The following is a 23680-nucleotide window of genomic DNA, read 5'->3' as shown; positions in this document are numbered from 1 at the left end:
AGGCTCTCTAAGTGTATATTGATGATTGTTTTGTGCTGATCATAGTAATCAAGAGAAAGCTTTTATATCCCCTCCCCAAGGAAAAAAAAAGAAAAGTGAGAAGGTAAAAAGAGAGAGAGAAAAATGATTTCATCTGCCTCCTACCTCTCTAGAGGATTCATCCATCTGATCATTGAGATCTTTAATCTTTTGTTCAAGTTCCTCAAGGTTTTTTAGTATTACCAATCGTGCCTCTTCCATATGAGCCAGTTCCTGATTCCTCTGCTCTTCATTTACACTTTCAGGTGTCTGTAATTCATTCAAATAGAAAGAAACTATTTAAAACCCAACCCTACTAAAAAAAAGGCTGTATTACAAAAGTTCATTTGTAAAATAGTTCAGAAATGGTGACACATTTTTTTCATAATGTTATCAGTGGTGGCTAGGTACACAGTTAACCTACCAAAGTCTATTTAAAGTCATGAATTGTTAGAATTGGATGTTAGAGATTGCCCAGTAATCTTTTCATTTTGCAGATGAGGAGACCAAGGTCCAGGGATGTTAAGTGATAGCTGAAAAGCCAGGGCTAATTCACTGGTTTGTCAACTCTCATTCCAAAGCTCTTTAGACCACCAATAAATCCCTTGAGGCTTCAAAAACCCCATATTAGAACAAGTGAAAAAGCCTTTTTCTAAGCATTCTACTTGTATTTAGTGCAACTTTATTTGACCCTGATAGCTAGGGTCATCATCATTATCATTAACTGCAAAATTGGAAAATGTATAACCTATGTTAATATGCTTGTCTCCATGAATGACATGTTTCCTTTTCTGAAGGTGAATTAGAAGAGTTGACCTCAGAATTCTTAAAAACAAAAGCCATTATTAATAATGGTTATGTTCATTGCCAAGTAAATCAAACCATAAAATCAAACCAAATCAGACCATATTTTAATGAAAACTATGAATTCAATTATATATAAATGTGTTGCTCTTAACCAATCCAGCCATACACTTGCTCTACAACTTAAAGCCTCATAGTACTATGAGAGGTTGTGACTTGTCCAGATCACACAGCCAGTATATGGGAGAACTCTGTTCTTCCTGACTCAAAGGTCAGTTTTCTAACTACTTTGTCATCTTGTATCTCTTGGAATCTTTATTGTTCTAGAATTGGGATATTTATTATACAACACACTTGGTTTAAAAAAAAGGGCATATGAAAATCCTTATGAAAGTAACAATATATTTTTCCTATATAGTATCAATCAATCAATAAACATTTTTTTAAGCTCCTATTATACATCAGTACTAAACACTTTTGTTTAAGAGGTAAAAGACAGTCCTACTCTCAAGGAGTTTACAAACTATTAAGGAAGACAGTGTACAAATATATATATATATATATATATATATATATATATATATATATATATATATATATATATATAACAAGCTATATACATGATAAATAGGTCATAATCAACAGAGGGACAGCACTAGAACTAGAAGGAGTCAAGAAGAGTTTTCTAGATAAGGTGGGATTTAAAGGAAGCCAGATAGAGCAGAGGGAACATTTCAGAAATGGGGAACAACCAGAGAAAATGCCCAGAACTGAGAGATGGAGCAATTTTATTGTGGAACAGCTAGGAAGTCAATATCATTTGTTGAAGAATACATATCCAATACTAAGGTGTACAAAGACTGGAAAGGTAGGAGAGGTCCAAATGGTGAAGGGCTTTGCACCCAAACATAGCATTTTGAATTTGATCCTACAGGCAACAGTAAGTCACTGGCATTTATTGAGTAAAGGGTTGATATGTTTGAGCCTGAGCTTTAGGAAAATCATTTTCTTGTTCCTCCTCCTCCTCTTCTTGTTCTTTTCTTCCTTTTCTTTTTTCAGGTATATTATGGAATAAATAAGAAGTTTTTGCATATGTGAGCTGATTGGAATACTTAAGTAATATGTAAATTATTATTTCTATGACAAAATGGAAGAGAAAGAATTCATGACCTAGGGAAAATTTGTGCCCCTACAGCTGTGCCAGATGCTTGCCACCCAGTAAGATGGGAACACAGTGCTGCTAAGAACATCCCTCCCACAGCTGCGGAGTCCGATGGCCTCCCAATAAGAAAGGAGCACAGTGGTTTAGGCTTGGAAAATGCTTCTTCCCTTTCTGAAATTCCATGAGGCATCCATTCCTGCCACTAACATGTCACAGACTAACTACAACAGTTTTCATTTATATGACCCATTAGAATTTATTATAAAGCACATTTTTTTTACATTTGTGGGTGCATAGTGTAGGAATAAATATCTCCTACTTTTTTTTTTAAATATGGTTTTTATTTAAATGTGGTTTCATTAAGGATCCTGGTGAGAAACTTCCTTTACTAACTTAGCCACTTTGAGTCTTAGAGAGCTAAATACTCTCTTGTCTAGAGAGCATTTAAAGTTTTAGCACTCTGTTCAAGGCCCCACAGTTGGTGTCATGCCATATAAGGCATTTAAACCCAGGTCTTCTCTAATCTGAGGACAATTCTACATCCATTATCCCTCTTTACAGCTATGATAGGGGAATTGACCAAAGAAGGTCCAGTCTTTTGACAAAAAATCTGAAGTATAGCTAAAATTAAGAGTTTCCTCCCATTGGCATAATATAAGGTCATGACCTAGATGGATGGCATGCCACTAATATATTACATATGAAAAGTTCTCCATACAGGTAACAAAAAATTTCAGATGTAGAATTTGGGGAACATGAAATTGGGGCTAACTTTTCTAAGGTTATGTGGCTAATAACTATTCAAATAAGATAAGATCTTTTGATCTATATCCCCTGGCCCTGTGTTATACTTAAGTATATTTTTCAAATGCAAAGAATGCCTAAATTATGTATATTTGTGTATATATATATATATATATATATGTGTGTGTATATATTTATATATGGTTGGTTCTTGCCCTTCATTATCAAAGAAGACCAAAATGACATCACTATGTTTGAGACAAATTACAAGTGTCCAACTGTGGCTGATCAGCCCAATACGAGCTTGGAATGTTCTACCACAGGTCAGGCACAAATAGTCCATGTGAACACCTGAGGTAGGTTCTCTAGACTTACGTATGTCATATTTCCTTTGAGCTGCTTTGATTCTACCTTGCTCATAGAGTACAGCAGCCTCACTGATGAGGGCATACCATGCTAGGTGGTCTTGTGCCAGTGTCTCCTGTGCTGTACAATCATATCTATATATACATACATATATGTGTGTATTTATATATGTATTTTTGTAATAAATATATATATTTTCTACTCTTATTTTTAGCAAAATGGTTAACATTTTCCCCATGTACTTCCTTCACATTTTATTTATATATGTGTGTACATAAATGTACATGTATGTATACATGTGTATATATGCATATATATGTGTGTATATATATATATATATATATATATATATATATATGTATGTATATATCTATGTTAGACTATCAATCTTTTTTTTTGGCAAGGCAATGGGGTTAAATGACTTGCCCATTGTCACACAGCTAAGGAAGAATTAAGTGTCTGAGGTTGGATTTGAACTCAGGTTCTCCTGATTCCAGGATCAGTGCTCTAGCCACTATACCACCTAACTGCCTCCATCAGTCTTTTTTAATAAGAATTCCCTGCTATGTAATTTTCAAGATACAATGTAAACTCTGTTTTTGATTATAAATTCTGATATGGGATATAGTCTTTTTTCCCAAAAGCCTGAAGACCAAGAAGAGTCAGTTTCCCCTAATTCTCAGAAGGCAAAATGATTAAAATTTGATATACAACATACCACATACTACATATTGAAAGAGAAGCTGAATACATAATTATTTGATTTTGCCTAACCAAGATGGCATACCTTTTCCAATTATATTTCATTCACATTGTAAAAACAACAAAAACATATAGTTTCTGTTTCAATAATAATGGCACCTAATTCCAAGGGTGGTTGTGTGAATCAAATAATATAATATTTGTAAAGCATTTTGCAAACCTCAAACCCTAAAGTACTATAGAAATGATACTATTATTCTTATTAGTGAATATTAAACTATCAGAACAAAAAAAAATTCCACTGCCCTGATATCCAGTTGTCTCTTTTATTGCTATCTGAAATTCATTCCCTTAACAATGAATGGCATTCCTAAATCACTGACAAGTAATCCTAGCAGGAAGGTCTCATTTAGTCCAGTATCCTGTTTGGTTAATGCTGACATTACTTCTTAGATTTCAACTTCCAAAGTGGATTAAAAATAGATTCTTTCATTTATGGTAGTAAAATATTTCACAGCATACATCTCTTTAAGTCCTACAATATAACTAAATCTGTAGGTAAGTAGAAATGATAGAGGATGTAAGTGGGGGCAAAATGATAGGAATATGAAAATGATAAACAAAATTTCAAGTAATCAATAATTAAAATGAGTCAAATTTAATAATACATCCAAAAGTCTAAATAGATCAAAGGCTCTACAAAAAATGAATATTTTCCCCTAAAATAATTCTCAATATGAGGTAAATTCTTTAGGGGGAAACCTATTCATTGAACTATCTCAATTAAAATAACATATGGCTACTGGAAAAGAATACAAAAAATAACCTGCAAAAGAGAATTAATTATAAATTAATTTATAGTAAATCTAAGATTTTTAATAATATTTTATATTAAAGTAAAAACAATATTCATGACAACAATTAAAAGGAAAAAATAATAAAAAGTTGAAACTGAATGTTGTGAGATAAAAATGACCAAGGTTGACTCCAAAGAAGAAATATGAGAAGGCAGCCTCTGCACTGTGCTGCCCTCCCATCCTTCTTTAAAGAAGTGAGAGACTGAGGATAGGGAACATTATATATAACTTTTTCAGTCAGACTTTTTGAACATATTAGTTGTTTTTTTTAAGGTTTTGGCAAGGCAAATGGGTTTAAGTGGCTTGCCCAAGGCCACACAACTAGGTAATTATTAAGTGTCTGAGGCCGGATTTGAACCCAGGTACTCCTGACTCCAGGGCCGGTGTGCTATCCACTGTGCCACTTAGCCACCCCTCAACACCTTAGTTTTGTTGAATTATCCCCCCCCCCTTTTTATTTATTCTTTGTTATGGAGGATGGCTCTTAGAGGGCCATGTTTGGGAAACAAAAGTCACATTTAAAATAAAAGAGTTCAATAAAAGTCTATTTTTAAAAAGAATCTTTTCTATATATATAGACAAAAGCTCCAAATTTGAAATCATTGGAGCCATGTTCAAATCCTACCTCTGTTATTTAATTGCTTGCATTACCTTAGACAAGTCACTTAATCTCTTTAAGATTAAATTTCTTCATGTGTAAAAAGAGTTTGTTCAAACTCTCATTCTATGATATTATGATTTATACAGTGTCTTAAAGCTATAAAATACTTTACATACATTAAATCATTTAATCATTCCTGTTTTTGAAGAATTGATGGTAAGAACACATTTCTTTCTATCAGTGGAAGAAAACAGAAAGGGTGGGTGACTAGGTGGCACAGTGGATAGCACACCGGCCCTGGAGTCAGGAGTACCTGGGTTCAAATCCGGCCTCAGACACTTAATAATTACTTAGCTGTGTGGCCTTGGGGAAGCCACTTAACCCCATTTGCCTTACAAAAACCTAAAAAAAAAATAGAAAGGGTGCTTTAAATATGACTATACAGTATATAGGGGATGTCCTAGGTGGCAACAATGCCACTAACACACTTAGATAATTTAATTATCATATAGATAATAAATAGGTCTCTATTATCTCCATTTTTTATAATATGTTCCATTTTAGAAGTAATAATCCCTAAGTGCTAATTTTAGTTTTTTCCCTATAACACCCTTTTTTAGAATTTTTAAAAGTTCTTTAAGCACAAGTAGAGTCTTTTCATGGAAGACAGAAAACTGTCTCAAAGAGAAGTTCAATCTCAGTTTCCACTTGTCCCTTAGCTTATGAAAGCAGAATCAAAAAGGGTCAATTACTAAATAATCAAATATCCAAGGACATTTATATCTTCAAAATTTTGGCTCACTTAAATGTTACTCAAATTCTCTATGGAGTCAGAGTAGCTTAAAATATTTTTTCCATAAACTCCAAAGTCTACTTTTAATGAACCATGTTTTATCAAGCAAGTAATACAGCATTTTAAAAAAATGTGTAACAAGGAACAAACTATTCCCAAGACTAAGCAAGTCAGTTCAGTCCAGTTTTTGTTTTTCCCAAGAGAATTCTACTACCCTCAGGTGACTTCTCTCTCAAACTGACATAGCCAAGACACTATGCTCTCTTCTGTACTTCTTTCCATTTTCTAGAAAGAGACATTTTGGTGTAAAGAGATGTTGCTGTAAACTACAGCCATAATATTCCAAATAAGAAAATTATATTAGGGACATCTGTTATATCTTTTTCAGATGGTATTACCAATATCCTCATCTGAACTCTGTCCAGGAAGAAACCTATCTATAAAGATATTTCCCAGAGGAAGTACAGAAATGATCATTTTGCCAGATGACACTGAATTTCAGGTCCTCTTTTCCAGTGTACTTTAGTTGTACCTTCTCTCAAATTGTTGAGATGAGTACAGAGTAGCGGTGAAGGTCTTCTTCAGCTATCATCACTGGGGAGTCTCTCCTTTGAAATTTAAAGTACCCAGTCTAGGTCCTGGTGGCTCTTATCTACTGGCCCCTAATTCATTCACTGTCCTCTCTTTCAGTTTCTGACTCTTCCTCTTCACTCTATTCACTCTAACTCCTTTTGTAGTAGAGGGGATATATATATATATATATATATATGTTGATGTTCCCTGAGGCATCCTAAAGTCCAAATTCCTTAATCCATTTGATTATTATGACCCACTGCTACATAAATCTCAGCTACACAAAGGCAAGGCTACACTCTTGATCATATAGCTATAGATATAGGTATATAGGTATAGAGAGAGATAGAAAATTTCCAAAATAAAACAATTACTGAAATTAAAATCTCTGAAATTCCTTTATCTAATTATATTCTATCACTCTACCTCTCTTTCTGTTTTACTTCTCCTAAATTGATCCTCCCTTACATCTCCTAAATTTATCCATTGATGTTGTTTCTCAACTTTCCTCTTTTCACAATCTTAACCCCTTAATAAAGCAATTCAACTTTACATTATCCTCAACTTTCCAATCCCTTGGTTCAATGTTGTATCACCATTCATGCCTTGCTAAATTCAAAACTTGGATGACCCTCACTGTTCATTTCCTTTGCTGTTACTCAATCCTGAAAAGAACTGAAGGAAAATATGAGATCATGTTAACTGGGGTGTTCTTCTCGTACAATCTATTACAGTATCCTCTTTTTTTAAAGTTTTTTTTAGGTTTTTTTTTTTTACAGGGCAATGGAGTTAAGTGGCTTACTCAAGGTCACACAGCTAGGTAATTAAGTATCTGAGACCAGATTTAAACTCAGGTACTCCTGACTCCAGGGCAGGTCCTCCATCCATTGTGCCACCTAGCTGCCCTGCCCCTACAGTATCCTCTTAATTGTTGTTCCTGCCTCCAATTTCTCCTCTCTCCAATTTAAGTCTCCTAAAATAATGCTTCTAAAATTTAGGACTATGTCATTCCCTACTCAATAAACTTTGGTTACTCCATATTATCATTAAGATAAAATATAACCTAGTCTGAGTCACATAAACAATCACAATCTGTCTCCAATCTCCTTTTTACTCTCATTCAGGCACATTCTTGTCTAATCAAACTAGACTTGCTCCTCTTCTTTATATATAACTTTCTAACGATAGTCTCTATGCCCTTGTTATATGCTAGAAATACATTTCCTCTTCCTACTTGTTGGGAATTCTAGCTTCCTTAACATTTCACCTGAGCTGCCATCTTCTTCAGGAAAGCTTTCTCTGTCAACTCTGTTATTAGTTAACTGCTATCTATTTTGTACATATACATATATGTACATGAAAAAGATATATGGTTAAAATTCAAATGAAGAATTTCAATGAAAGCAGAAAGACTGAAGGTACTGCATCCTATGTGGCAGATAATGAGAGTAGTGGCAACTTCTATTCCTTATTTATCTTGGTGATAATATCTCCAGTGGATTTAACTATTGTAGCTGACTCCCAAATCTACTAATCTCTCCCTCATCTTTCTCCTGAGCCCTAGTCCAAATTTATAAATGTCTACTTAATACCTTCCCCTGAATGGTACACAGGTATTACAAATTTAACATGTCTAAAACTATCTTTTCCTCTAAATCTATCCCCTTCTTCCATCCTCCATATTTCTGGGGAGGGTAGCACTGTTTTTTTCAATTACCTATGTTGAAATTTGGGAATTAGCTTCACTTTTCATTCTTTCTTGCTTTCTATAAGCAATCAGTTGTTGTCTTTGTAAATTCTATTTCCATGACAGCTCCTACATCTGTCCTCTTCACTCTACTCACAAAGATTCTTAATCAGGGTCTCTCCTCTGAACTACTGCTATCACCTCATACATGTTCTCCTTATCTCCAGGTTCTCCCTCTATAACCTAGTCTTCTAGATAATTGCTCATTGGGGCATATGTGTATTTCTAAGGCACGTATCCGACTATGTCATTCTTGTATACAAGAAATTTCAGTGCTTCCCTGTTCCTTGTAGGATACAATACAAAGTCCTTTGTCTGGAATTTAAAACCATCCCTGATCTGACTCTCATCTGTCTTTCCAGAGTGGTTTTATTATTAGGTCTCTCTGTGCACATAATTGTTCTCCATATATAATATTCCCTTTCTTTCCTCTGCCAATATGCACATAATTTGTCCATACTGGCAAATTTCTTCCTTCTCAACTTGTTGGTCCTTACATCTTGGAACTCCTACTTTAATTTAGTTTAACTCAAGTACCACTTCCTACAAGTCATCAGTGTTCTCTCTCATGTCAATGTTGCCAATTTTGCATAATTTATATTTTACTTCTCTGGGTACCTGTTGTTTTTAAGGGTAGAACATCAAGTCTTTAGTAAGGCAGGAATTGTTTTTGTCTTTGTATCTCCAACCTTCAACAGACACTTTCTAGATCCCTATTAAATTGAATTTATCCTATGTCACCTTCTCAGGTTATATGCAATTATTTCCTATAGAGTTGCGACTTTTTGGCAGTGAAAAAGGGCAGTTAAGAAATACTCAACATGGATGACAGTAATTCCCATCAGACTTTCTTTCAACTTCATTTAGGAAATCCCTGGTATGCTATTGTTGAACTAACCAAAATACCTAATGAAATTGGCTGGATTCTTGAATTTCACTTAAAATTGACTTCAAACTAAAAACTTAAAGATCCAAAAGATTCTAAGTTTACTGCATGTGACACTAAAGCAATATGCACTTTTTTTTTACTCCACTAGCATTACCTTTGGTACGATACTTAGATAGGCAGATTCACTAGAAGCCTTCAATAATAGAGAGGAAGGTAATGGAGTAGTCTTGGCGAGGTCAATGAAAGTTTCATCATTTCTGAAACTCCTTGTGGAAGGTAAGCTGGCAGCATTCTGACTGAGGCTACTGAAGCCAGACAACTCTGAATCAGTAATGGAGGCTTTCCGGTGGCACCTGTATCTTGTTTCTGGAGGTAACAGGGCCTCCTCAAATACAGATTCCTCATCGGATAGCTGCAACTTCTCAAGCTCTTTGTTAATCTTCTGCACATCAGCAACAGTGGTCATAGCAATCGAGCTACTCTCAGGTCTGGTATATTCTGCACAGAGGCTAAGGATCGTCTCCAGGCGCTGTCTTTCCTAATGTAAAAAAAAAAGAGTAAAAGGGAAGATCAGTAAGTCTTTCTGGAACCAAATAATTTTCAGATAATTACTAATTCCACATCTGAGATGCTCAGTGTTTTCATGGATACTCTTCAATGGTTATATTTATTAATTAAAGAGTAAAAAGAGCTTAAATAAATAGAAAAATGAATCTGTAGGTAAAATTGATGATAGATGATAACTAAGGTAGGTGCTAACTAGGTGACAGATGAATAGAGAAGAGATAACTAGAAGGGAAATAAGAAAGATAGATGAACAGGTGAGAAAAAAGAGATATAGACAAGACTGGCCAGATAAATGATTGCTATATAGATATAGGGATAGATAAAGGAGATGGATGGTATAGGTAGATAAATATGTAGATTAGAACCAACCTTTTACTTCATACTTCAGTTCTGACAATATTCTTTTGTATTAACAATGTTGCAATAACAAATGTGTACAATGACACAAAGTAACTTAATGGATATTCTCTTTACTCATCATTACATCTTAATTTTTGGTTTCTCTTCTCTTTCCCTCATTCTTTATTTCTCTCACAAGTAGCTCCAGAAACATCTGGCTCTTTCAGGAAGGCAGTTTCATAACATTTTGGCTTAAAATTATGATCTGAATTGCTACAGAAACAGTTATGTTGTTTGTCACCCTTGAAAGGAGACTCTAGAGAACCTGTCAATTCTAAAGTTGGGTTTACTTCTTTAAAATTCATTTTGTTTCAAAAAGCTTCAGATCTTTCCAGAATACTCTGTGCTTTGAAGGAAAGGTTATTTCATTATCACCACACAGTGAACTATTAGAAATTAAAGCAATTCTGGTGTTCTAAATTTTCAATGACAATTCATACCATGTCTAAATTTGCCAAAATGGAGAAAACAGAGTAATCTAACAGAAAAAAGTTATTAGAAATGCTGAGTAAACTATTCTAGTTTATTTTCACTAAATAGCATTTAATTTTTTTCTAATTACATGCAAAGGTAGTTTCCAACATTCATTTTTTTATAAAATTTTGAGTTCTAAATTTTTCTCTCCCTCCCTCTCCTCCCCTCTCCCTAAGACAGCATGCAATTTGATAAAGATTATCTATGAACATTCATGTTAAACAGAGTAATCTATTTTACAGATATCAATGCACATATATAGTAATCACTCTCACTTACTTTTCTTTGTAGTTTATGTATTTTGTCTGGGCTCCCTGGGCAAAATTATGATTTAATTTTAAGAAAATAATAGTGTATATTTGTGAAAAATGGATGGTACTATGCTTCTTAAGTAACATTTATACCAAGAAAGAATTAGGTTAGGAAAAAAGATCACCTTGATAGTTTCACCACCTGCATTAATTCCAAATTAAATAAGCAATTTGTCCAGACACTTCTTCTATGACTGCTATTACTACTACTACTACTACTACTACTACTACTACTACTACTACCACCACTGCTACTACTACTACTTCTACCACCACTACCACCGCTACCCCCACTATCCCACTGATACTACTGCTACTACTGCTATTTCTGCTACTACTACTACTACTACTACTACTACTACTACTACTACTACTACTACTGCTGCTGCTGCTGCTGCTACTGCTACTGCTACTTCTACTACTACTACTACTACTATTACTAGGTCACCAGGCTTGAATGGTCACTACCTTTTCTGCATGATAGAAAAAAGAAAGCAAAGGAAAACAAAATCCTTTGGAGGTCTGCCTATCAAGGAACCAAATCTACTAAAGTGATTACTAGTATGCTTAGTTTTCAAATACCAAATGGCAACTAATTCCAAGATTAACACAATATTAATAGTTAAGCTGTCAGCAAAACAAAGAAAAGTACAAGTTTTCCTTGCCCCAATTAAATCAGTTAAATGCAATAACTGTACATGCAAAACAATTAAGGGATGTTTGACTTTCTGCTTCTACCCTAAAAAGGCAAAATAGAATAATAGATCAAAAGGAATGTTTAGACAAATCACTGTGACTTCCCACCTCCCTTTCACTCCCTGAATTTCTTCAATGCTCCAACTCTTTCTTCATAGTCTGTTCCCATGACAAGTATCCTTAAAACAGATAATCTTGTTCCTAAGCTTCTGTATTCATTGCATTGAGCAACACTACTGCTTATGTATCTCTGCAGCTGCTGTCATAGCTCCAGCTGATGCCAAGTCCGACCCATCTCAGTTTTATAGGGGAGGAAGAAGAGAGAGGAGGAGGGAGCAAGGGGACAACAAACGTCCATATTCCAGTTGTTTCCACCATCTAGAGGGAAAATCAATCTGGAATACATATAATATATTGAACCCCAAGTAGGAATAAGTGAATGGGGTGGGGCAATAGGTAGATGCACATCTTGCTGCAGCAGAGAAATAGTTCTAAATCCATCCCCTCCCCCCAAAGCACCTGTTTTGCAATCTTAAAATTTACAAAATTTCTGTTCTCTAATTCAAGTTAATTGAATCAAAATGGGCTTGCAGTCAGGAAGACCTGGATTCAAATTCTACTTCAAACACTAAATAAACAACCATTCATAGGTTAGATATTGAGTAAGTCACTTGGTTTCCTTGAATCCACGGTTTCCTTTGTTGTGTAATGGTAAAAATATGCCTATAGTATCTATCTTGAAGCATTGTTATGGGGCTCAGATATTGTGAGGAAAGCATTTGCTAACCTATTGAGGACAATAGCAATGTCAGTCTTTGGTGGCAGAGGATAGAAGATAGTGGATTGAGGTTGGAATCGGGAAGACCCCTCTTCATGAGTTCAAATCTTACCTCAGACACTGTGTAACTGTGTGAGACTTTGGGCAAGTCACTTAACTCTGTTTACCTCAGTTTCCTCATCTGTAAAATGAGTTGGAGAAGAAAACATAGCAAACTGCTCCATTATCTTTGTCAAGAAAATCCTAAATGGGGTCAGGACAAGATAGACACAACTAAAATGATTCAACAATAAAAAGATACCCAAAATAGCCTTTTCTATCACATTTTAGGGCTCATCGAATGTAGAAATTAGCCCTGAAAAGTTTCCAACTTTTAATCTAAAAATTGCCAATTTTCAATCTAAAAAAATACCAAGTGCTAGAATCTACTTCTGCCCAAACCAGGGGACATATTTCCTCCTCTATGTCCTTCCTAAAATAGTTTCTGTTGAAGCCAGTGCTATTGCTTAAGTCATCAGGGAATAAGCAATCTCAGTGTTAAGAGGAATGCTATTTCAGCCTGTGAAACAGTATTCAAAGCCCTGAGTACAGGAAGTTGGGTCTGCCGGTATGCGCAGCTCTCTATTCTTATCACTCCATTCACAGCCAATTTGTCCAAGTCTGAATCAGATGTACAATGCAGGGGGGCTGCTTACAGATTAAAGAAATCCATATCCATATATTGCCAAGTCATGGGAGCCCTCTATAATCTACTCCACAAACAAATAAACCAATGAATTAATGTGCATCAGAGCTAACAGAGGAACCTTTTAAGGAAAACCCAGAAAGCCCAAGAAAAAACTAACCCCAAGCCAAGTTTCTCCTGAACTCCCTTCAGGCTGGCCCATGATTGTCCTACCCTGCTCCTCACCCCCACTCCACTCTGCACCAAATCAATTCCTTTCATCCGCCATCACCTAAAACTAATCTCCTTGGCTCATTCCCAGGGGATATTCATCAGCCCTCTGGAATGCCCAGACTCCACCTATCCAAATCCCATCTAACCAAGTCCTGGGTAAAGTCCTATTTCCTGACCATTATTGTTGTTCCTGAGTGCTCCCTCTTCTGTGAATTCTTATGACATTATAAAAATATGCTTCAATGGTATTAAAGGCACAATTCTAATGCATCACAAATTTGATTTAAAATTTATATCATAGCTACAAAAATGTTATTGTTCTTAATCAGTTTTGTATGACTCCACATAGACTATTGCCATTTTCTTCTCCAGCTCATTTTACTGATAAGCAGAGGCAGATGAGATTGAGTGACCTGCCCAGGGTCATACAACTAGTAAGAGGTCAAGGCTATATCCAAACCTGCACATCCCACACATCCAGTTCAATACCTAGCTGCCCTATAAAAACATTCCCACTCAATAAATTTTTCCTTGTTTTAGAAATTAAGGGAGGAAGTTTGGATGACTTTCTACCATTCATCTTTTTTAAAAAAAGCTTTGTGTGCAAAGGCCCAATTTGAATTAATCTTAATTGAGTTTTCCATAAGATTCAGTCATTTAATGACCTTGGGCAAGACTTCTCACTTTTTCTAATTCAAAATGTCCTCACCTAGAAATGAGCCAATGGAATAGATTACCTCTTAACATCCTTTCCATCTCTAAAATGCTAAGATTTAAATATTGCATAATGCTCATTTCTCCACTCCCCCAACAACTTTTACTTTTATAAACTAAGAGAGTTTAAAAAGCATTGGACTTCACTAATTTATTCATTAATTAAATTTTTTTTTGCCTTTTCATATTCCTCACTATCTTTGCTCATTTTAACATAGCATTAGAACTGGCCATGACAAACTGTAAGATTGAAGGGTTGAAAAGAACATTGTACACATTAACAATATTGTGAATTGATCACTTATGATGATGCAGCTCCTCTCAGCAGTTCAGAGATCAAGGACAACCCTGGGAGACCTGTTATGAACAATGCCATCCACATCCAGAGTAGGGGGAGACCCAACACAGAATCTGAAAGTATATACTATGTTCACTTCTTTAAAACTTCTCTTGTATTTTTCCTTCCTATCTCATGGTTTTCTTTCTTTCCCCTTAGTCCTAATTCTTCTTACACAAAATGACTAATATATAAATATGTTAAACACAAATGCACATGTACAACTTTTATCAGATTGTTTGTTGCCAGGGTGAGGAGAAAGGGAAGAGAAGGTAGTAGAAAAATGTGTAGCTTATGAATTTGCAAATGTATGAATGTAGAAAAACTACCATAACATGGAATTGGAAAAAATAAAATAAAATATCAATTAAAGAAAAGATTGAGGGGTTTGGATTTTATAGATGAGGAAACATACCAAATACTCTAATCTCCAAACTGCATTGAACAAAAAGTTGTCTAATTCAGAAAAGTGGAAGAAATCAAAATCATGCAGGGCTAGAACTTAAAATATAACATCTTTCCAACATGTCTGCTTCAAGGCTGTACCAAGCATCCTTCAACAGTTCTTCTTAAGATATGCTTAATAACCTGATACTTTTGTTCAACTATCAAAAAGGTAGTTATTGTATCTATTTGTGCAATACTCAGTAGACTATTAATATAAAAGAATAGGAGGTAGCAACTTTTCCAAGACTATTGTCTAACTGGATCTCTTTGAATAATAAAATAATAATTATAATTAATAATAATAATTAATAATTAATTAATAAACTATTAAATAACACTTTTAAGTTTTGCAAAGGTAGAAATTATCCTTTCCACATCGTAGGGATTAGGTGCATGGTACGCCTGTGATTTGGAAAATTTATGTAAAATGTTTTGGCCCTCCCTTTATATCAGAGAAGTCTGATTTTTTTTTTAATTTTCTTTTATGGTGTGTTTACAATGCCTTGTTGTCAAATTTGAGTGAAGTATTTTTCTGTGTTGTCCACTATCCTAAGTGGATCATCTAGGCTACTATAACCCCCCCAAATCCTCATTTGCTTTATTCTTTTGATTTTTGTTTTTAGATTTTTGCAAGGCAATGGGGTTAAGTGACTTGGTTTTATAAAATTCATACAGTTAAGTAAGCATTAAAAGTCTGAGGTCAAATTTGAACTCAGGACCTCCTGATTCAAGGGCCATGCTCTATCCACTGTGCCACCTAGAAGCCCCCTCATTTAATTTCTTAAGCCAACCTGCAATATATGGAACTACAAAGAGGAAAGTTTCAATATGGAAGGGATGATGATTCTATCTCCTCTGATTCTCACAACCAAGCCTGGGAGGTAGGATCACAGCCTTTAGACTAAGAAAGGACCTTAGATGCCATGGGATTGAAAATCAAGGTTCAGAGAGGTTACAATTTGTTTGCAATCACACACACATAGGCAGAATTTGAACCCAGGTCTTCCTGATTCCAGGAGAGTAGTGTATTTGCTATATCATACTGCCTGGTATAAATAGAAAAAAGGGTAGTTCCAGCTATATCTAACAGAAAGCATCCTCTCCTTACTCAAAATTTCCTAAGGACTTTGACTCTTTCCTTTATTCCTAACATTCTACCTGGTATTATGAAGTGTCTCAAATGTCTTGGAGCATTTCAACAGTTTATTTTTGTACTTGATCTTTATAACTCCTCAAAGGAAAAGATCATCACTCCTCATCTTAATAGTTTCAGCACCTAACATCATGTTTTCACATAGAAGGTGCTTGATAAATGCTTGTGAATTTTGGTCAATCATTATCATGTAAATGAAGGATGAGCCTAAAAATTGGATAGATATCTATCTATCAAATATTTAAGGAACCAGAAGGAGGTCCCAAGAGTTCTGAGGTGATCCTTTAAGGATACAAAGAAGGATAGGGATCTGAATCTGAATCAAACCCAATAACCCATTACCCATTGACTATTTTGCAGCTTTGTCCTCTTTTTTTAGCTCCCTTTTACGTGTTGTCTTGTTTTTCCTTTTGGTCACACTGCAGAGTAAGTTCAGTGGACCCAGAAGAAAGTGAGGCTGGTGACTTAGCATAGCACCCCCCACTCAAATCCAATTCATTTGCATATCATGGCATCACAGCCCTGAGGTTACTTCTTCAAGAATGAAGGACAAACATCATTATCATCACCATCATCAAAGTTTGTTCATTCATTCTTTATCTATCTCTTTATCTGCCTATCAATGGACATATTACCTTATTGATTAGATCACAAAACCATCACAGAAAGCTCTAATGGCATCATGCTGATAGATTAGAAGAGGAAGAGTTGGGGAAACCAGAAATAATACAAGGGTGTTTTGCTTTGTTTTGCAAGGCAATGGGATTAAGTGGCTTGCCCAAGGCCACACAGCTAGGTCATTATTAAGTGTCCAGTACTCCTGACTCCAAGGCCCAGTGCTCTATCCACTGCACCACCTAGCCACCCTACAAGGATGTTTTGATAAAGATTAGAGTGTCCATTAGCCCATATCTGAAGTCTCTCCAGATTGGGAGTTAGTACTGACTTTGAGGATCCAGGCTTAATTCCTATGCCATCAGGAAGCATCAAGGGTAGAATTTGGTATATTAAAGATCTCTAGAAATATGAAGAGTAATTATTACACATTCCTCCCTAGTCACCATCTACTTTTCTTGCTCTTATTCCAACAATTGATTGAAAAAATTACCACCAAAATCATGTGTCTTGGCTGTCTGTCCCCTTAACATAGGATAGATTGATCTGAGGACCATATTCTGGGATCTGGATGTTTTATATGGGATAGGATATGTGCATAGACCTTTAATTTCTTCTCTCCACATAAACCTCTGAGATTTAATAATTCCTACAATCCTATACTGTGGGAGTCATCCCAGAAAGAACACAAAATACAGAATCAAGGAGATGGGGAAAAAAGTTAAGTCAACAAGGAAGCTCAAGACCTTACAGATCAACATCAGTGCGTTATTTCAGTTGAGGTATGTCTAGAAAACACAGTTTCTGCCTAAAAAATGATAAATTCAGACCATAGAAATCTCTATCCACAGAAGAGGTTCAATTAATATTTCTTATTGGGTCAGAATTGTCATTTATGAGTTGGGAAAGTCGCTGGACCCCATGTGGACTACAGTAGAATGAAGGTAGTTGGACTATAGCTTGGTCTGGTAATGGAAAGACTTCTAGATCTAGAACTAGAGTACATGGGATTGAATTTGAGCTCTGCCACTTATTTTCAGTGTGAACTAACCAAGTCACTTAAATCTCTCTGGAATTTGTTTTTCCCTTCTGTAAAATATAAAATGAAGAGGTTGAACTAGATGACATCTAAGGTCTTCCGAAGTTCTAAATAGTTGTTCCTAGCAACAGGGGTTCCTTTCAACTCTAGATCTATGATATGAAGATGCTATGTCTAAGGGTCCTTCTATTTTAAACATGACTTTGAAAGCTTGTTTATAGAATGCATAAAAAAGGACACAGATTGTGTGTGTGTGTGTGTGTGTGTGTGTGTGTGTGTGTGTATTTATATCTTTTTTTGTTGTTAAGTTGTATTTGACTCTGTGATCTCATTTTGGGATTTTCTTGGCCAAGATATTATAGTGGTTCATCATTTCCTTCTCCAGATCATTTGTCAAATAAGAAATCTGAGGTAAACATGTGCTGAGGATCACACAGCTAGTAAGTATCTGAGGCCAGATTTGAACTCAGGAAGATGAATGAGTTTTCCTGATTCCAAGTCCTTCCTCTTCTCCCTACTTCAGATCAGGACCAATAACTTTTTCCTTTTAAATTTCTTTTTAAAATATGTAACATTTAGTAAAAAATATTTTTCTAGATCTAGAATTTCCTGGCCTTTTGGGGGATTTTCTTGGTAAAGAAAAAAAAAACACTGGTGTAGTTTCCTTCTCCAACTCATTTTATAGGTGAGGAAACTGAGGCAAACAGAATTGAATGACTTGTCTAGGGTCACACACAGAGTAAATGTCTGAGACTTGATTTCAACTCAAGAAGTTAAATCTTCCCGGTTCCAGGTCTGGTTCTTTATCCACTGAGTTACCTAGTTGTTCCCAATAGATTGCATACCTAATCTCTATGTAAAAACAGTTAACTGTCAATTATCTGAGATACTGAAAGGAGTGGAAAGCTGTATATTAATAATATATTTTGTTCTTAATTCCTCCAAGAGCATATTCTCCATTTTTAGAGATAAGTGGGGGGCGGCTAGGTGGTGTAGTGGATAAAGCACTGGCCCTGGAATCAGGAGTACCTGGGTTCGGAGTACCTGGGTTCAAATCCGGTCTCAGACACTTAATAAATACCTAGCTGTGTGGCCTTGGGCAAGCCACTTAACCCCATTTGCCTTGCAAAAATCTAAAAAAAAAAAAAACACAAAAAAACAAAGAGAGAGATAAGTGAATAAAGCAGCTAGGAGAGTAAAAGTTTTGTGAAATGAGGATAAATTGAAGGAACTGAACATACTTAAACTTGTGGAAGCAAAGAGGTGACATAATAATGACAATAATAATAATAATAGTGGGTAGCATATTTAAAGATAGCATTTTGAAGATTTAGAGAGTACTTCACATATATATAATCTATCACAGATGAGAAAACTTTTGCTGAGGCAGCTTAAGTGACCAGCCCAGGGCCACACAATCATTAAGAGCAGAAGATATTACCTCCATTCTTTCTAGCTCTAGGATCATAAGAGGAAGTGTGGGAGTGTGAAGATTGGATTTATAGTCAGAGAACTAAGTAGTTGCTCTACCAAGCAGGTAATTTGAGTCAGCTTCCTGGGACTGACTGCTTCACTCCACAGCTCCTCTCTAGACTGCCAGGGCTAGTTCTCTGTAAATTCCAGTCAATTGTCTTCTCTGCTGCCAGAGGTCTTGATCCTCTAATATTTCTGTCCCTCTGTCACCACCTGTGTTTGTATATATCTGCTGCATGTCTTACTGTTAGACAAGTAATTCTATCTCTAGAGGGGAGGGAGGAGTATAAGGAAATGAAAAGAGAAATCCTTTCTACCTTCCCTCAAACCTCACTCTCTTGGAGAACTGCAGGTTCCAGAAAGCTGCTCTCTCTCTAGCTTCATATGTTCCTTAATTGCTTCCAAGGCTAACAGACCCCTGGGGCCATGGCCTGTCAAGGCCAAGTTCTCCTTCCTGACTCCACTTCCAGTACCTCTCCACAATGCAAAAAGTCATCAGAATACTATGAAAACATAGGCAGTGTTCATAAACAAAAGATATGACTTTCTGTTGTACAACTCTGTTTGGCAAGCAAATCTCAGATCCCTCATTAGTTTTTCTTGGAAAGGAAAGGTTGAAGAGAGGGGAGACTCTAGTGTGGAGGATACAAATTTCCATTGAATTTCCAGAGTATTTTTTTCTGATTCATGAGAAATAAAGACAAAATGGGGAGAGCAGTTGTCATCAACTTTTGTAATGATCCATCAACTAATTGAAGTGTTTTTCCAAGGAATATAAGAAAATGATTATTCTTTTTTGTTTGTTTTTTTTTGCAAAGCAATGGGATTAAGTGACTAGCCCAAGTTCACACAGCTAGCTAATTATTAAATGTCTGAGGTCATATTTGAGCTCAGGTCCTCCTGACTTGAGGTCTGGTGCTTTATCCATTGCACTACCTAATTGCCCAGAAAGGATTATTCTTAACATCTTATCCATCAGAATGAATTCATCAAAATGTACAACAGCTAACATTTAGTCCAGCTGAGTTAAGTGATCTTTTTTATCCATCAAAATGAATTTCTCAAAAAAGTACAACTTTTAACATTTAGTCTGAGGCAAGTAATCCTTAGAATATAATTTTCTTGAAAAGCCCATCCTACTATATACTATTCAGAAGTGTCATTTGGCATTCTTATCTCTTCTCTTCCAGACATATGTACCCTAATCCTTATATTTACTCAAATTCACTCTTACTCATGACTCACAGGGAATCATTTTAGACAGCTCTTCCTTATCCCTAGCATATACATAATTCACATATTTTAAGTAGCTATCATATCCTGCCCTTCCTCATACTTTAGATGAACCAAGCATTAAGCACTTTTCCTCACAACCTATAAATCAATCCTTTACCCTAGGGGTTTTCTCCAATAGTCATTACTTATCTATATGTGTCAACAGCTCCCTTGAATGTACATGACCCTATCATGACTAAAATCACTTCTGTGTTCCCTTTCAGAAAGCATTTCCATTGGGTATATTATCACTAATTCCAAGAGTTCTTTGTTCATTTTTTTAAAAAATAAACCAATCATATCAGCATTACAGAGTTCAAAGATAATGGAAAATTCAATCCACAACCAGATAAAGAACTAGGGAGATCAAATGCAGTTCAAACTAGAAAACATTTTTAAATTTTTTTTTGTTTTGTTTCTTTTTCATGTTTTTGCCCTTTTGTTCTGATTTTTCTTTCATAACATAAATAATCTGAAAATGGTTGACATGATTGAACATGTATAACCTATATTAGATTACTTGCTGTCTTGGGGAGGATGGAGGTTGGAGGCGGGGAATGTGGAATCAAAATCTTATTAAAAATTAATGTTGAAGACTATCTTTGCATGTAAAAGGAAAAAAAATACAAAAGAAAATCCAATCATATCCTGACACTAGTCTTGGCTTTTTAATTACTCCTATTATCATTGTTCTGAAAAAAAGAACGTCAAGTTTAATTTTCTTTCTAGAGGGTTGTTTGCTACCATTTAAAAAAGTTGACCCTAAAAAGTTGACTCATGGCTAACTCCTTACCATATGCCTTATCTATACTCACTACTCTGTGTTGTTGTATTCCTATGAATGTTTCAACAATGTAGTTTAAAAAGAAAACCACATGGAACTCCTATTGGCCTCAATTTCCCCCTCTGTAAAATGAGGAAATGGACTAAATGAACTTTGAGATCTATTCCTGTTTACTCTGAAGTTTTACTTTTTCAAAGGTACAGCTCAGGTACTTACCTCTTACTCAAAGGCACTTATTTTGTCTCTCTAAAGAAGAAAATAAAAGTGGAAGGTTTTATATTACCAGAAAACAATAGCTTGTTTTTTGAGTTTGATTTCCTGGGTATGGACAATACAGATCTGCTACAAAAACCATCCTACCTCTTGTCACAATAGTTTTCAAATTTGAAATAATTAAACTTCTGATCCTAAGTCTCCCTAAACTAAGATAGGCTGGCCCTCAGGTGATAGTTGATTTTTAACTCACATTCAAAGCCTTTCCAGTTTGCATACTAATGAAATTGACTTCAAAAACTCAAGGTTATCTAAAACATTAAAACAGGACTTGGATGATGGATGAAAAAATTCAGTTTCATAATTTTCTCTGAACACTAAAAACAGACAAATAAAACAAAAATAAGACTTTTTATGGAATCAAATTTAAGTATGACTTTTTAACTCATCACTGAACAAATTTTCAATTTTATAAGGACTAAGAAATTCTGCCCCTTTAGGAAGAGGTGGGAAAACCCAACTCCAAAAGTCATAACAGGAATGCAGCCATCACTATCACCTAAGGAAAGTCAAGAAAACCACTCCAGATGTTCTTTGCTATCATAAAGAGGTTGAGGAAGAGGTAGATGTAGAAATACCAGAGTATAAACCATATCCAAGAAGAAATTAAAACAAAGTTCATCTAGAACTAATTCCTGAGAGACGCCCAGGGAATAAATACACCCCCAGGATCAAACATATTCTCATTTGACCACTTCCTTTGGCTTTGTTATTTATATCAAGTTAACCAGGCTTGGGGCTTGGGGGTTTGTTTCTTTTTTTGTCTGAAAGACAGTAGTGTACATAACAAAATCAGTTAGACTATGTATGGTACTTTATCAAAACCATATGTAGCCCTTCTTGTACATGTGAGTTACTAGTAAGGCAAATCATGAACTCTTCATCCCAGGAGATACTTAAAAATAAGGTAGACAATACTTTGTCTTGAATGATTTAGGTCTCTAACTTCCTTAAATGAGGAGATTGAACCAGATTTGACTTCTTAAATTTCCTTTCAACTTTGTGATTCTAGGATAAATAAAAACGAAGAAGTCTGAATAGCTTGTTCACTTCAATTCCTTGAAATACTGCCAAGGTTTGATATGGAAAGAAAAACTATGAGGTAGAATGAGAGTGAATGGAATAACCAATGGACTTGGAGTGATAGCGGGTTCTGGTCTCTGTCACTGAGTGACTGTGGACAGAACAAATCCAGATGCCAGATGTCCATGGCACCAATAAGTCTTGTTAGATATCATTTGCTGTAAAATACAAATATGTTCAGACCTTAATATTTACACACCAGCTTTAGAACATGAGGAGTAATGAAATGGTTAGGACTTGGGAGGAGGGAGGGATAGATGATTTCCCCAACTGTTTGTCCTCAACACTCCCTTTCAAAAATTATTTATTTAGAAGATAAAAACAGGGGGAGTTAGGTGATGCAGTGGATAGAGCAGCTGCCCTGTAGTCAGGAGGACCTAAGTTCAAATTTGACCTCAGACACTTAATAATTACCCAGCTGTAGGGCGGCTAGGTGGCGCAGTGGATAAAGCACCGGCCTTGGAGTTAGGAGTACCTGGGTTCAAATCTGGTCTCAGACATTTAATAATTACCTAGCTGTGTTTCCTTGGGAAAGCCACTTAACCCCATTTGCCTTGCAAAAACCTAAAAAAAAAATATTACCTAGCTGTGTGACCTTGGGCAAGTCACTTAACCCTACTGCCTTGCAAAAAAAAAAACAAATAAACCAAAAGATAAAAACAAAGAAAAACAAAAATTAATCCTCCCCCCATCCTGTCCCTATTTTAAACTTCACTTCTTCCAAATTCCAGCTGCTCTGACTCCTTAAACCTGCTTTTGGAATACAATAAAGGATTCTATTCCCTCTTCATCAAACCTCCTTAATTTCCTCTTAATTTCAGGAAAAGTTGAGGCTGACTCATTTAGGAGGGACCCCCCCCCCTTGTGGTAAAGAATCCTCCTAGATTCCTTCACACAGTTTTGAGAATCAAATGTATTTTCATTATAGAGGGGAAATTCAGTCTTTTCTTATTGTCAGATTTTGGGTTAGGTGATAGTAAGGTGCTGAAGCCTATTGTTCCTCCAGTTAGGTAGCACCATGGATAAGTTACTATCTGGGGTAGGGAAGATTTGAGTTCAATTCTAGTCTCAGGCACTTAATATGTGACACTTGGCTAGTCATGCAATC

General features: G+C 35.6%; 1 protein-coding gene across 8 annotated transcripts in view; it reads right to left on the bottom strand.

Moving 5' to 3' along the window:
• The window catches only part of PHLDB2 (pleckstrin homology like domain family B member 2), a 140861-nt gene that overhangs the window by 81340 nt on the left and 35841 nt on the right, over nucleotides 1-23680 (bottom strand). For all 8 annotated transcript variants that reach the window (XM_074214480.1, XM_074214475.1, XM_074214477.1 and 5 more), the window contains 2 exons: nucleotides 9411-9794; nucleotides 145-288 (listed from right to left, as the gene is read on the bottom strand). In XM_074214480.1, the coding sequence (XP_074070581.1) occupies nucleotides 145-288; nucleotides 9411-9794 (528 nt within the window). The remainder of the gene's footprint in view (nucleotides 1-144; nucleotides 289-9410; nucleotides 9795-23680) is intronic.

The sequence above is a fragment of the Macrotis lagotis genome, chromosome 1 (assembly GCF_037893015.1).
Source record: "Macrotis lagotis isolate mMagLag1 chromosome 1, bilby.v1.9.chrom.fasta, whole genome shotgun sequence".
In the NCBI taxonomy this organism is placed as follows: domain Eukaryota; kingdom Metazoa; phylum Chordata; class Mammalia; order Peramelemorphia; family Peramelidae; genus Macrotis; species Macrotis lagotis.
The sequence above is the reverse complement of the archived record's forward strand: the minus strand, read 5'-3'. Positions and strand labels throughout refer to the sequence as shown.